Source organism: Trachemys scripta, chromosome 7, assembly GCF_013100865.1.
Source record: "Trachemys scripta elegans isolate TJP31775 chromosome 7, CAS_Tse_1.0, whole genome shotgun sequence".
NCBI lineage: Eukaryota > Metazoa > Chordata > Testudines > Emydidae > Trachemys > Trachemys scripta.
Window position 1 is genome coordinate 33,005,141 of NC_048304.1, and position 11,329 is coordinate 33,016,469.

The 11,329-nt window shown below is 53.1% G+C and overlaps 1 protein-coding gene across 4 annotated transcripts in view; it reads right to left on the reverse strand.

Annotated features, from left to right (window-relative positions):
* LOC117880522 (zinc finger protein 883-like) overlaps nucleotides 1–11,329 on the reverse strand; it is a 27,066-nt gene continuing 15,737 nt past the window's right edge. The window contains exons 1-3 of one of the 4 annotated variants that reach the window (XM_034776784.1): nucleotides 10,521–10,542; nucleotides 4,082–4,175; nucleotides 1–3,596 (exon numbers count right to left, since the gene is read on the reverse strand). In XM_034776784.1, the coding sequence (XP_034632675.1) occupies nucleotides 2,257–3,596; nucleotides 4,082–4,148 (1,407 nt within the window). In that variant the 5' untranslated portion in view covers nucleotides 4,149–4,175; nucleotides 10,521–10,542 and the 3' untranslated portion in view covers nucleotides 1–2,256. Of the gene's footprint in view, nucleotides 3,597–4,081; nucleotides 4,176–5,307; nucleotides 5,356–7,728; nucleotides 9,876–10,520; nucleotides 10,543–11,329 lie in introns of those variants that run through there. The other 3 variants (XM_034776781.1, XM_034776783.1, XM_034776782.1) reach the window with 3 other exon arrangements.

The following is an 11,329-nucleotide window of genomic DNA, read 5'->3' on the forward strand; positions in this document are numbered from 1 at the left end:
TCTCTCCTTAATATATGTTTCACTCTATACGCATCCGAAGAAGTGGGCTGTAGCCCACGAAAGCTTATGCTCTAATAAATTTGTTAGTCTCTAAGGTGCCACAAGTACTCCTGTTCTTTCTGCTCAAGAGAGTCAGGCTGGAGGTTGACACATATCATGGCTTGAGATTTACGTTCAACCTACAGACAGAGTGAGATTTTAGGAGGGCAGGGGAGTTTGTGCTGGGTCTGCCTGCTCCATGGGATGGCTCAGAGCTAAGGAAAGCTGTTGCATTGAAATGTTCTGACGTGTTTTACCAGCACTCCCCACCGTGGCAGTGCTGCAACACGAGTTTGGGCTAGCTGTCTGCTATACTTCCCAATGTTCCCACTGTGGGACTGGCCAGAAGCTGCTCATCCTGCTAAAGTTCAACCCCAAGTTCACCTTGCAAGATGCCTTTAGGAAACAGCAATGGCCTCTGAACAGAGCTCCTCCAAACAGGTGGCAGATTTGATCATCCCCCAAGCCAGACTGGAAGAGCACAGCCAATGACTGTCATCTTGAGGACTAGACTGAGAAGGGGAGTGGTTCCGGAGAGATTGTTCAGAGATAATGTAGCCCTTGATGAGCTAAGGATCACTCCCTAGAAGTGTTACAATGCAGAAATGGGGGGTTTCTTCATCACCAGAGGAAGCTAGAGTGCTGGCAAGAGATACCAGAGAACTGGGCAAGAGGGGAACCAGGACGGTTGGAAGCAGCACAGACTGGGTTAAAGGACAGAATAGAACAAGGGTGTACAGCCTAAAGCCAGAAGACACTACGGTGATCACCTGTCCGACCTGCCGCATAGCACAGAACCTCACCCCTGACTCCTGCATCCAGCCCAGCTATCAGTGTGCTTCTAAGCTAGCAACCTTCTATGGAGTAGCCACACGCTGGAGATGCTGCCAGGGGAAGGCGATGTTAGTAGCACCTCATCTGGAGGCGTCTGGCTGGCTGGGTTTTCTGGGAGCACCATCCCCATCCTTGGGAAGCCTTTGGGCTTTACTTGCGAGTGTCTCGTTTGAGCGTGAACAAAGCTCAACCCTGGGAGAAGGGGAGGAAATGCGACCGCTAGGAAGATGAGTGCAGGGAAGTAAACTAGATGACCTTCTGAGGTCTCTTCCAGTTCTATGATTCTATGTGGGATGCTGCAAACACAAGGGCCCAGATCCAGCTTCTAAGACCCTGGTTCACAAGAGCCTCCCTCTGTACAGCTGGCACGTGTGGGAAGGCCATTGCAGATAACAGGAGAGAAGGGACCGTACCCATCCCCCAGCCTGCCTCCCTGTATCACATGGGCTGGAGGTTCACCTGCAGCCATTCCTGCCCCTAGCCCAGATCTGTGCTGGAGCCAGAGCACAGCCTTTAGAGACATTTGGCCTGGATGTAGCGCCCCCAAGGGATGAAGCATTCCTCCCACCGTCCCAGGGGGAGCTGCCCCGCTGGGGAATCCCCCATCCTGACAAACATTTGCCCTTCATTGCTAGTCTGAATTGACCCAGGGTGGATCCTGCCTGATGAATCTCACTTGGCCTTTGTGAGATTTGAGTCCTCCACTCTCTGGAGTATCCTCCCGGCAAAGCAGGGACCCTCATCCTGGACTCAGCACCTTGGCACAGATGAGAGCTGGATTCGCAGATAGCTAGGATCACACCAGGGCTTGGCTGCTCTCACTTGCAGGTCACTGGCACCATGTTTACACTGGGCCTAAAAACTGGCTTCTAAACCAAATTTACACCAAACCAGAGCAATTTAAACAAGCCCAAAAGGCTGTGCGGGGGCCGGTGTTGAGTTGCTGGATGCTTAATAGGCTGGGAGAGTTGGGCCAGGTGGCTATGAACCCTATTGCAGCATAGTCTGATGTGTGATACATTGTGGGTGCTAAGTGATGTGGCCTGTAAAGCAACAGTAGCAACATTAAATAGGTTCCCAGCTCTGTCCGGGGCACCTGGCTACAAGGCTGGGGATGGGTTCCCGTCTCTGTCCGGGGCACTTGGCTACGAGGCTGGATTCCCAACTCCATCCTGGACACCTGGCTACGAGGCCGGGGGTGCGTTCCCAGCTTTGTCCAGGGCACCTGGCTACTAGGCCAGAGGTGGGTTCCCAGTTCCATATGGGGCAGGGTTCTGTGATGTTTAATAAGTTCTCACTCCATCCAAGTGATCTGGCTAGGAGGCTGGCAATGAAGGATTCTCCTGTGTGTAGCAGGTCCTGCACTCCAAGCACTGCCATGCTTTAAGGCTGTGCCTGCCCCTCCTCCACCTCCTTGCCAGCCCCATCATCCTGGGGGCCCTCCCCGCCCTCCTTAAGGGGCCAGCAGGGCTGCCAGCCATGCAGGTGGGTGCTCTGGTGTTTGATGAAATTGGAGCCATGGCTGAAGCTCTTGCCGCAGTGCTGGCAGTGGTAGGGGCGCTCGCCCGTGTGGGTGCGGCGGTGCTGGGCCAGGTGGGCGGCACGGGAGAAGGCCTTGCCACAGTCGGGGCACTGGTAGGGACGCTCGCCCGTGTGTACGCGGTGGTGCTGCAGGAGGTCAGAGCTCAGCACAAAGCTGCGCCCGCAGTCGGTGCAGCGGTAGGGGCGCTCGCCCGTATGGATGCGCTGGTGGCGGATCAGGTTGGAGCTCAGGCTGAAGGCCTTGCCGCACTGCTGGCACCGGTAGGGGCGCTCGCCACGGTGCGTGCGTTGGTGCTGCAGCAGGTTGGAGCCATGGCAGAAGCTCTTGCCGCACTGGGCGCAGCGGTAGGGGCGCTCCCCGGTGTGGGTGCGCTGGTGCTGCACCAGGTGGGAGCTGCGGGAGAAGGCCTTGCCACAGTCGGTGCAGCGGAAAGGCTTCTCGCCTGTGTGGGTGCGGCGGTGCGTGGCCAGGTCGGAGCTGAGACCGAAGCGTTTGCCACAGTCGGTGCATGGGTAGGGGCGCTCACCCGTGTGGGTGCGCTGGTGTCGTGCCAGGTGGGAGCTGCGGGAGAAGGCCTTGCCGCAGGCTGGGCACTTATAGGGGCGCTCGCCGGTGTGGGTGCGCTGGTGCCGGATCAGGTAGGAGCTCTCACTGAAGCTCTTGCCGCAGTCGCCGCAGTGGAAGGGGCGTTCGCCGGAATGGATGCGCTGGTGCTGCGCCAGATTGGAGCGGCGGCTGAAGGCCTTGCCGCAGGCCGGGCAGCAGTAGGGGCGCTCGCCAGTGTGTGTGCGCTGGTGCCGGTGCAGGTTGGAGCTCTGATTGAAGCTCTTGCCACACTCGGTGCACTCGTACGGCTTCTCGTCGAGCCGCAGCAGCCGGCGGGCCAGACCAGGGCTCAGCTCGTAGCTGCGCCCCCCCTCAATGTAGCGGCATGGCTTCACACCCATCTGTGTCACCCGGTGCACAATGATGTCACCAAACTCCTCCAGCCCCTGCTCCAGGTCACCAGAATCATCCGGCGCCTGTGCCCCAATGCCCGGGCTCTGGCCAGCCATGTCCCATGGGGAGCCGGGCGAGACGTCGCCCTTGGAGACCCCTGGCCACATCTTGTGGGATGGCACCATCTCAGGGCCTTCCTGGTCGGAATCCTCCTCCTCTGAGAGACAGGCGGCACTGTCGTCTGCCGGAAGAGAGCAGAATGCAGGTGAGCGTTGCTCTGGGTATGGGAAGAAGAGCTCTGGGGTACGAGGGTGGGCAACAGGGCACAGATAATGCATGGCCAGAAATCAAGGCCCTGTCGCACTAAGCACTGCACAGCCTGCCCCTGCCCAAGATCATGGGAGCCTGTTGCACTGTGTGCAGCAGAGGCACAGACACACACCTGACTGACATCGGGGGCCTGTCATGTTGGGTGCTGCACAGACACACAATGAGAGAAAGACCTTGGCCCAAAGAGCTCACGATCTAAATAGACAGAAGGGTGCGAGGAGAAACAGAAGCATCAGGAGGGAAAGGGAATCGCTCAAGGTCAAAGCTGGGGATAAAACCCAGGAGTCCTGGCTCCCACCCCAGTGCCTGCCCACTAGACTCCATTTCCTCTTTTTTAAGCTCTATATTATGCTTCACTCACTGGCAGCTTCCAAATGGACTGACCCAGTCACTCACCTGCTCCAACCTCCATTTCCTCTGAGCCCTGTGGATCCGGGACACTGGACTCCTCCCCTGGTTCCATCTGCGTCTGGGTCAGGGGCCGTTAGCCCTGTTTGGAGCAAGCAAAGGGGTGAGATGAGATCCCTTCAGGGACCATCTGCATGATCTGAGCCCCAGCTCCTTCTCCCCAGAGGGGGCATTGGGGAAACCCCCTGGAGATTTATTAGAGTGAGGAAAACACCTGCTGCCCCCTACTGGATATTAAGGGATTTGTGAGTATCACATGGCCTCTCTTAAATGCCCAGCTCCTGGAAGCAGGAGATTGAGTGAAAGTTGCAACTTTTGTTCTTAAAAGCTGAACCCCGTATAGATCATTTTTAGGATGCTCTTGATTTCTAAGCCAGCCTCATGAGTTTTTTAGTACTTGGTGGCTTGGTGATGCTGTTTGTTCACTGGAAACAAACCATAAATGCACAATGCCAGGTGTTACACATCCTCTTACAAATCACTTTCAAAACACTAATGAAAAGCCAGCTCTCATACAGTGCTTTTGACCCATGATCTCAAAGCTCTTTATAAAGCAGGTCACTATTGTCCCCATTTTACAGAGGAGAAACTGGGACACAGAGAGGGGAAGGATTGCTCAAAGTCACCCAGCAAGTGAGCTGGGAATAAAACCCAGGAGTCTTGGCTCTAGCCCCTCCTCCACTGTAACTGACTAGACCCCACTCCTCTCCCAGAGCTGGGCTAGAACTCAGGAGTCCTGGCTCCTAACCCCCACTACTCTAACCTACTAGACTTCATGCCCAAACCAGAGCAGGGATAGAAACCAGGAGTCCTGGCTCCCAGCCCTCAACTCCTGCTCTACCCACCAGATCCCACTCCCTTCCCAGACCCATGGATGGAACCCAGGAGTCCTAACTCCCAGTCTACTACTCTAACCTCCTAGGTCCCACTCCCCTTCCAGAGCTGGGGACAGAAGCCAGGAATACCCATCGCTCCAGGTACTCTAGCCCAGGAACCAGGTGAGGGCACTCTGAAAACACAAGGAAGGAAGCCTGGGGAAAAAATCAGCCTAGACCACTCAGGCTCTTGGACACTGTGGCCAAAATCCCTGATAGAAAATCCCACTGAATGAAGGGAAATTGGGCCCCCAAACCTCTCTTGGTCTCTAGTGCCCTGGAGCATCAGCTTTCAAGTGGTAAATGGCGAAATCATGGTGAGAAGTCGCTTCTACCCACCTTATTGTAGATTGTTGTCTTCCAGGACACCATGCCCCACCCTAAGCGGCTGCGGTGTGTGTGGGTATGTGTGGATGACAGAAAAGCTTTAGGAGGCTTTGATCATTGTCAGTGAGACAGAGGAGATTAGAACCCAAACATTAAATGGCTATTGAAATTAGTCATAAGGGCAGACTGGTCCAGTGGGCAGGCCACTGGAGTGGAACTCTTAGGTTCTTGCCTAACTTGGGGACAGAAGTGGGGTCTAGTGGTTAGAGCAAGGGAGAGACTGGGAGTCAGGACTCCGGGTTCTATCTCAGCTCTGCCACTGACTTTGGGCAAGTCCCTTCCCCTCCCAATGCCCATTTTCCTTCCCACTTCTTGTCCATTTAAAATTATAGGCCCTGGGGCAAACTGAAAAATTGATCCTCCAGAACCTGCTGCGTGACACACAGCAAGAGACAATCCCTGCCCCAAAGAGCTCCCAATAAACCCATGCTTCTCGCAGCCCCTAGGCAGGCTATGAAAGGCCAATCAGGGGTCCTGAGGCACTGCAAATGTTATTACAATCTCTCTCCCGCCACACTCTCTCCCCCACATACCTTGACCCTTCAAGGTCAAATATTTTCCATCAACCTCTCAAAATAAACACTGCATTATATATCTACAGTTAGCATTGTTGTCAGTGATAGATGATTTTACTACACCTCTACCCCGATATAAAACAAATTTGGATACAACGTGGTAAAGCAGTGCTCCGGGGGGGAGGGGCTGCGCACTCCGGTGGATTAAAGCAAGTTCGATATAATGCGGTTTCACCTATAATGCGGTAAGATTTTTTGGCTCCCGAGGACAGCATTATATCGAGGTAGAGGTGTATTAATTTGATATCAAAGCTGAGTGGGAAATCACAAAAAATGTTGATTTCAATTAAGGGGTGACTGACCTGGGAAGGTTGAGAAACACCGGTGTGTGTATACGAAAGGTGGGGTGGGAAACAAAGGCACCAAGAGGGGAAGGGACTTGACCAAGGTCAGTGGCAGAGCCAGGAATAGAAACCAGTCATCCTGACTTTCAGCCACCCCCTTTCCCCTAACCACTAGACCCCACTCCCCTCTGTCAGCTGAGAAAGCAACCTAGGCATCCTGGCTCCCAACTCCCCTTGCTCTAACCACTAGACCCCACTCCTCTCCCAGAGCTGGGAATGGAGCCCAGAAATCCTGACTCCCAGACTACTGCCCTCTCCACTGGCCTGTGCTGCCCCTCATTAGATCTTTTGGGGTGCTAGCCCCCACCCCATGTAATCAGTCCCTGTAAGTAAGTACCTGCTGTACGAGAAGACCTGTGCTAATGGGGGTGGTTCGGCCCAACTCCTGATTCACAGCAGGAGCCCTCACCCAGCTGCCCACGCCATCTCTGTGACAATGACCCTGCATGATGCACAACATCCCAATAACTCCCTTTCCAGAGACCCCATAGCATTAAATTGCCCTTGCACCCTCAGCACAACAGGAATTGACAAGGTGGGGGAGGTAATAGCTTTTATTGGACCAATTACTACTGGTGAGAGACACAAGCTTAAGGCCAGACCTGAAGAAGAGCTCTGTGTAAGCTCAAAAGCTTGTCTCTCAAAGTTGGTTCAATAAAAGATATTACCTCACCCACCTTGTCTCTCTAATATCCTGAGAGCATACAACAACACTGCACACAGGAATTACCTTGACTATCCCCACAGGCCTGGGCGCATATACAATCAGCTCCCAAAGGACTTTACAGACCGTACCCGCTTTTTTGTTTGGAACATTGGAGGTAATTGTACACACATGGCACTCACTGAAATGCAGCTGCCTTAGGGATGGGGATTGTTTATACAGGATCCCTCATCCGGAGCAGTGATGCAGCCACTGCTGGAGTGCGGCACAGGGGGCATTTACATAAGATCCCTCATCCAAAGCTGAGATGCAGCCACCTCTGGAGTGAGGTGCACAGGCTGTTCATACAGGGATCCCTCGCCTGGCACTAAGATACAATTGCCTCTGGGATGGAGCAGTTCATACAAAACTCTCTCATCCAGTGCTGAGATACACACGTCACTGGGGTAAGGCACAGGGGCTGTTTGCTCAGGCATCCCTCACCTGGTGCTAGGATGCAGCCTCCTCTGGGGTGGGGCACAGAGATTGTTCACACACAGATCCCTCACCCCAGTCCTAAGATGCAGTAAGACCTAATGGGTGTTGCCAGTCAAAGGCAGTGGGGCTGATGCCGGACACTGGGGTAGGACAGAGATGCCCCAGCACAGTGTGTGTGTGTGTGTGTGTGTGTGTGTGTGTGGTGGTGGTGGTGGGGGGGACCGGATCTATTCCGGGCCCCGTGATCTGCAGCCAGGACTGGACTGGCTCTTTTCCCCCAGGCCCTCTAGGGCTGCCCCTTCTGGGCACTCACCTGGCTCTCCACAGGGCACGGGAGGAGGATGCAGGCAGAGGCTGGGGGGTCCTGCAGCAACAGCAGCTGGCTAAGAAAGGAGAGCGCAGCCTGGCCCCTTTGTGTGGCTTCCCCTGCAGGGCACCCTGGGAAATATCCAGGCTCTCGCAAGTCGCAAAGCACTCTGGGGAAGGTAGTTCCTATGGGGCGGGGACTCCAGAGGTGAAGGTTGCTTGGCTCCAAGAAAGGTGGTTGCTATGGGTCGAGTCCTTTCCAGGAAGCAGTTGCTATGGGGTGGAGGAGAGGTGATTTCTATTGGGGGGGAGGGGTGGTGCCTGCTGCAGGGATGGCAGTTTCTAGTGGCGAGGGAGGCACCGAAGGTGGTGTCTATGGTGGGAGGGGCTTGGGGCACAGCTCCAGAGAAGGTGGTTTTTGTGTTTTGGGGGAAGTACTTTCTATTGGGGCACAGCTCTGGGAGAGGTGGTTTTTATAGGGGGGCTTTGGGGAAGGTGGTTTCGATGTGGGGAGCAGGGCTCCCCCCTGCAAGGTCAGTTCCCTATGGCTGTGCCTAAAGCCCTGCCACCGCATCATGGCCCGATCCCCACTTGGCTTGTTGGTGGCAGAGATCCCCCAGCACCTGGCCCAGCAGCCAGCGTGTCTGCATGAAAGGAAGAGCTGACCCCACTGCACTCTGCCCCACAGAGACCCCTTCTGGGGCAGGGCTGGTAATTAACACCCACCCTGAGATGCACAGAGCAGTTCCCCCTGCTCGGAGCAATTAGCTCAGTCTCCCTGTAGTCTCAACCAGAGTCACTGCATCAGTTACACTGCTCCAAGCGATCAGCTCAGGTTTTCTACAGATGCAGCCAGTGTCATTGGACTGATTAGACCCAAAGCAATTCCCTCTCTCAGGTAATTGCCTCAGGATCTCTACAGACTCCGGCCATGTCTAAACTAGTAATCTTACAGCAGCATAGCTGTATCGATGCAGCTGTGCTGCCGTAAGATCTCCCGTGTAGCTGTTCTATGCCGACAGAGCTCTCCTCTCGACGTAATTAAACAACCCCCACGGAGCCGCGGTAGCTATGTCAGCGCTGACATAGCACTGTCCACAGCGGCACTTCTGTCAGTCAAAGGGATTTTTTTTTCTACACCCAAGTGACATAAGTTATAGTGACAAAAGCGCTAGTGTAGACATAACCTCAGGCAAGCCCCACTGCATTGGTTACACCTGGGCTTTCCTGCTCTTGGAGCGATTGGATGAGGCTCACTGCAGACTGAAGGAGGCATCACTGCATCAGATTACATGTTCAAACTTTTCTCCCCAACCACAAGGGCTGGAAGCTTTTTATTTGAAATGGATAGAGCCCTGCAAATCCACAGGTATCTGCAGACCATTTTTGCAGATTGGATACAAATTTTCTATCTGGACAGGACTCTATAAATGGAAGTTGAGACTCTGGTATAGTAATGAATCCAGACACTGGTGCCAGAACCTGGGCATGGGCCTATACTGCCTTAATCCAGCCCTGCTGGGTACAACCCAAGTTCCCAGTACTGCTCCAAACCGCAGCGCATTATGGATGATTTTTCACCAGCGTCTGAGCCAAATGCACTCAATTCCCACAATCCTGCATGGAGCAATACAGACTGGTTGGTAGCTTCTGGCTGGGATGACCTCTTGGCACCAGAAGGTAGTATAGTGGCCCCAAGGGCATTGTGTGACAGCACTAGGGGAAAAGTCCACCATGTCTGTGGTATGATGCTGCCCTTTGTTGAACTTAGACACAATTCAACCTAAACCAAGGTTGACCCTGGGCTGGTACAACTCATACCTCAATCTGCACATTACTGTAGGGTGTGTCTGAAAGGAGGGTGGGTGCAATCAGCACTGGCTAATACGCTACACATGACAGCAAGCTGTTACTCTTCTAGCTACCTGATGAGCTCTGCAGCAGGAAAGCTGAGGAGCTAAGGTGTAAGGTGAGAAATTCCTGCTCTCCTATAAAGAGCTGTGTGTCATCTCCAGTGCACTGCCCACAGGGAGCCCGTCTCCATCCCTAACCCATATTGTGGTGACTGTTGTAGCTAGCAGGATCTTCACACATTTAATGGAGTGGGAGGAAGCAAGATCTGAACATGGAGGAGGGACATGAGAGGCATCTCTGACCCAGGATAGGAAAATCATGGGGGGGGGGGGGGGGGCATAGTGCCCCCCTGAAATTACTTCCCCAGCCATCCTATGCGTCTAGGGGATTAAACACTCAGCTCCCACTTGTGAATGGTGCACAGCCCATGCCTCTACCTCCAAGTGCCAGCACAAAATCTGAGCTCCACAACCTTCCTCTGCGTGAGGCAGCCCTCCCACATAATCTGACCCCTTTATTCTGCATCTCATTCCCATGGGTATTGCCACAATGAAGCAGACCTGTGGGCCTATCTAGCCCAGTATCCCCTCTCTGCCAGCTGCTTCAGAAGGTGCATGAATCCCCAGAGGAGGTAGCACTGGAATAATTGGTGACCTTCTGACCCCCTTAGCTAAGGGTCAGCTCAGGCTCTGAAACAGGCAGGCTTAGAACCATTCACAAGCTCTTCTTTATTCTTCATTGTTTAATTCTAGTTATTCCCAATGCCCCTATAAGCATCGGATCCCTTTTTGGAGTCTACTCAGCTCTCGCCCTCAGTGACATTTTGTGGCAACAAGTTTCCCAGACTAAGTGTGCGATGAGTGTACGAAGAAGTATTTCCTTTTGCCAATTTTCAGTTTCTCTACAACCCTTGTTCTTGTATCATGAATCTTGTATCCCGCCTACCTTCTCCAGTGCGTCGTCTTTCATCAGGTTCCAGACTGTCTCCTCTCTAAAGATGAACAACCGCAGTCTTTTCAATCTTTCTTAAGACGAGATTTCCCCCTCCATTCTTGTCCCCCATCTCTAAAGCCAGTTGGATTCATACAGTTTGAGGTCAGAAGGGACCACTGGATCCTCAAGTCTGTAACAGGCCAGAAAATCTCAGCCAGAGATTCCTGAATCAGGCACCTCCCTTCTATCTGAACTATAGCATATCCTTTAGAAAGACATCTTAAGGCTTAATGTATGAAATGATCAAAACTAAACACAGAATTTCAGAAGTGGGCAGCTCTCTGCTTTGGGAAGGATGGTCCAGTGGTTCAGGCAGCAGCTGGGGTCTCAGACCTACATTCAATTTGCTGCTCCACCGCAGACTCACCTTGGGAAAGTTGCATAAAGCTCGTTCTGCCTCAGTTTCTTCCACTGTAACATGGGGACAATAGCACTGCCCTGCCTGCTGGGATGTAACGATAACTTCATTAAAAGAGACTGAGATGCGCAGACACTATGGTAAGAGGGGCCTATTCGTACCTAAAATAGATGTACAAAGTGGTCTTAGTAATATCTTTAGTATTATTCTCCACTCCATTCTTCCCTACCATTTCCTCATAAACGCCTTATTTAACCTAATCTTCTCTCCCCACCCCTCTCTATGAGGGGATCACCCATTCCTCAGGCATTTGCAGCTTCCCATTATGGCTTGACTCAGAGGCTAAGATGCGCTTTGAAATATATATATAAAAATATATTCTCACTAGCTGAGAGCTCTTTGG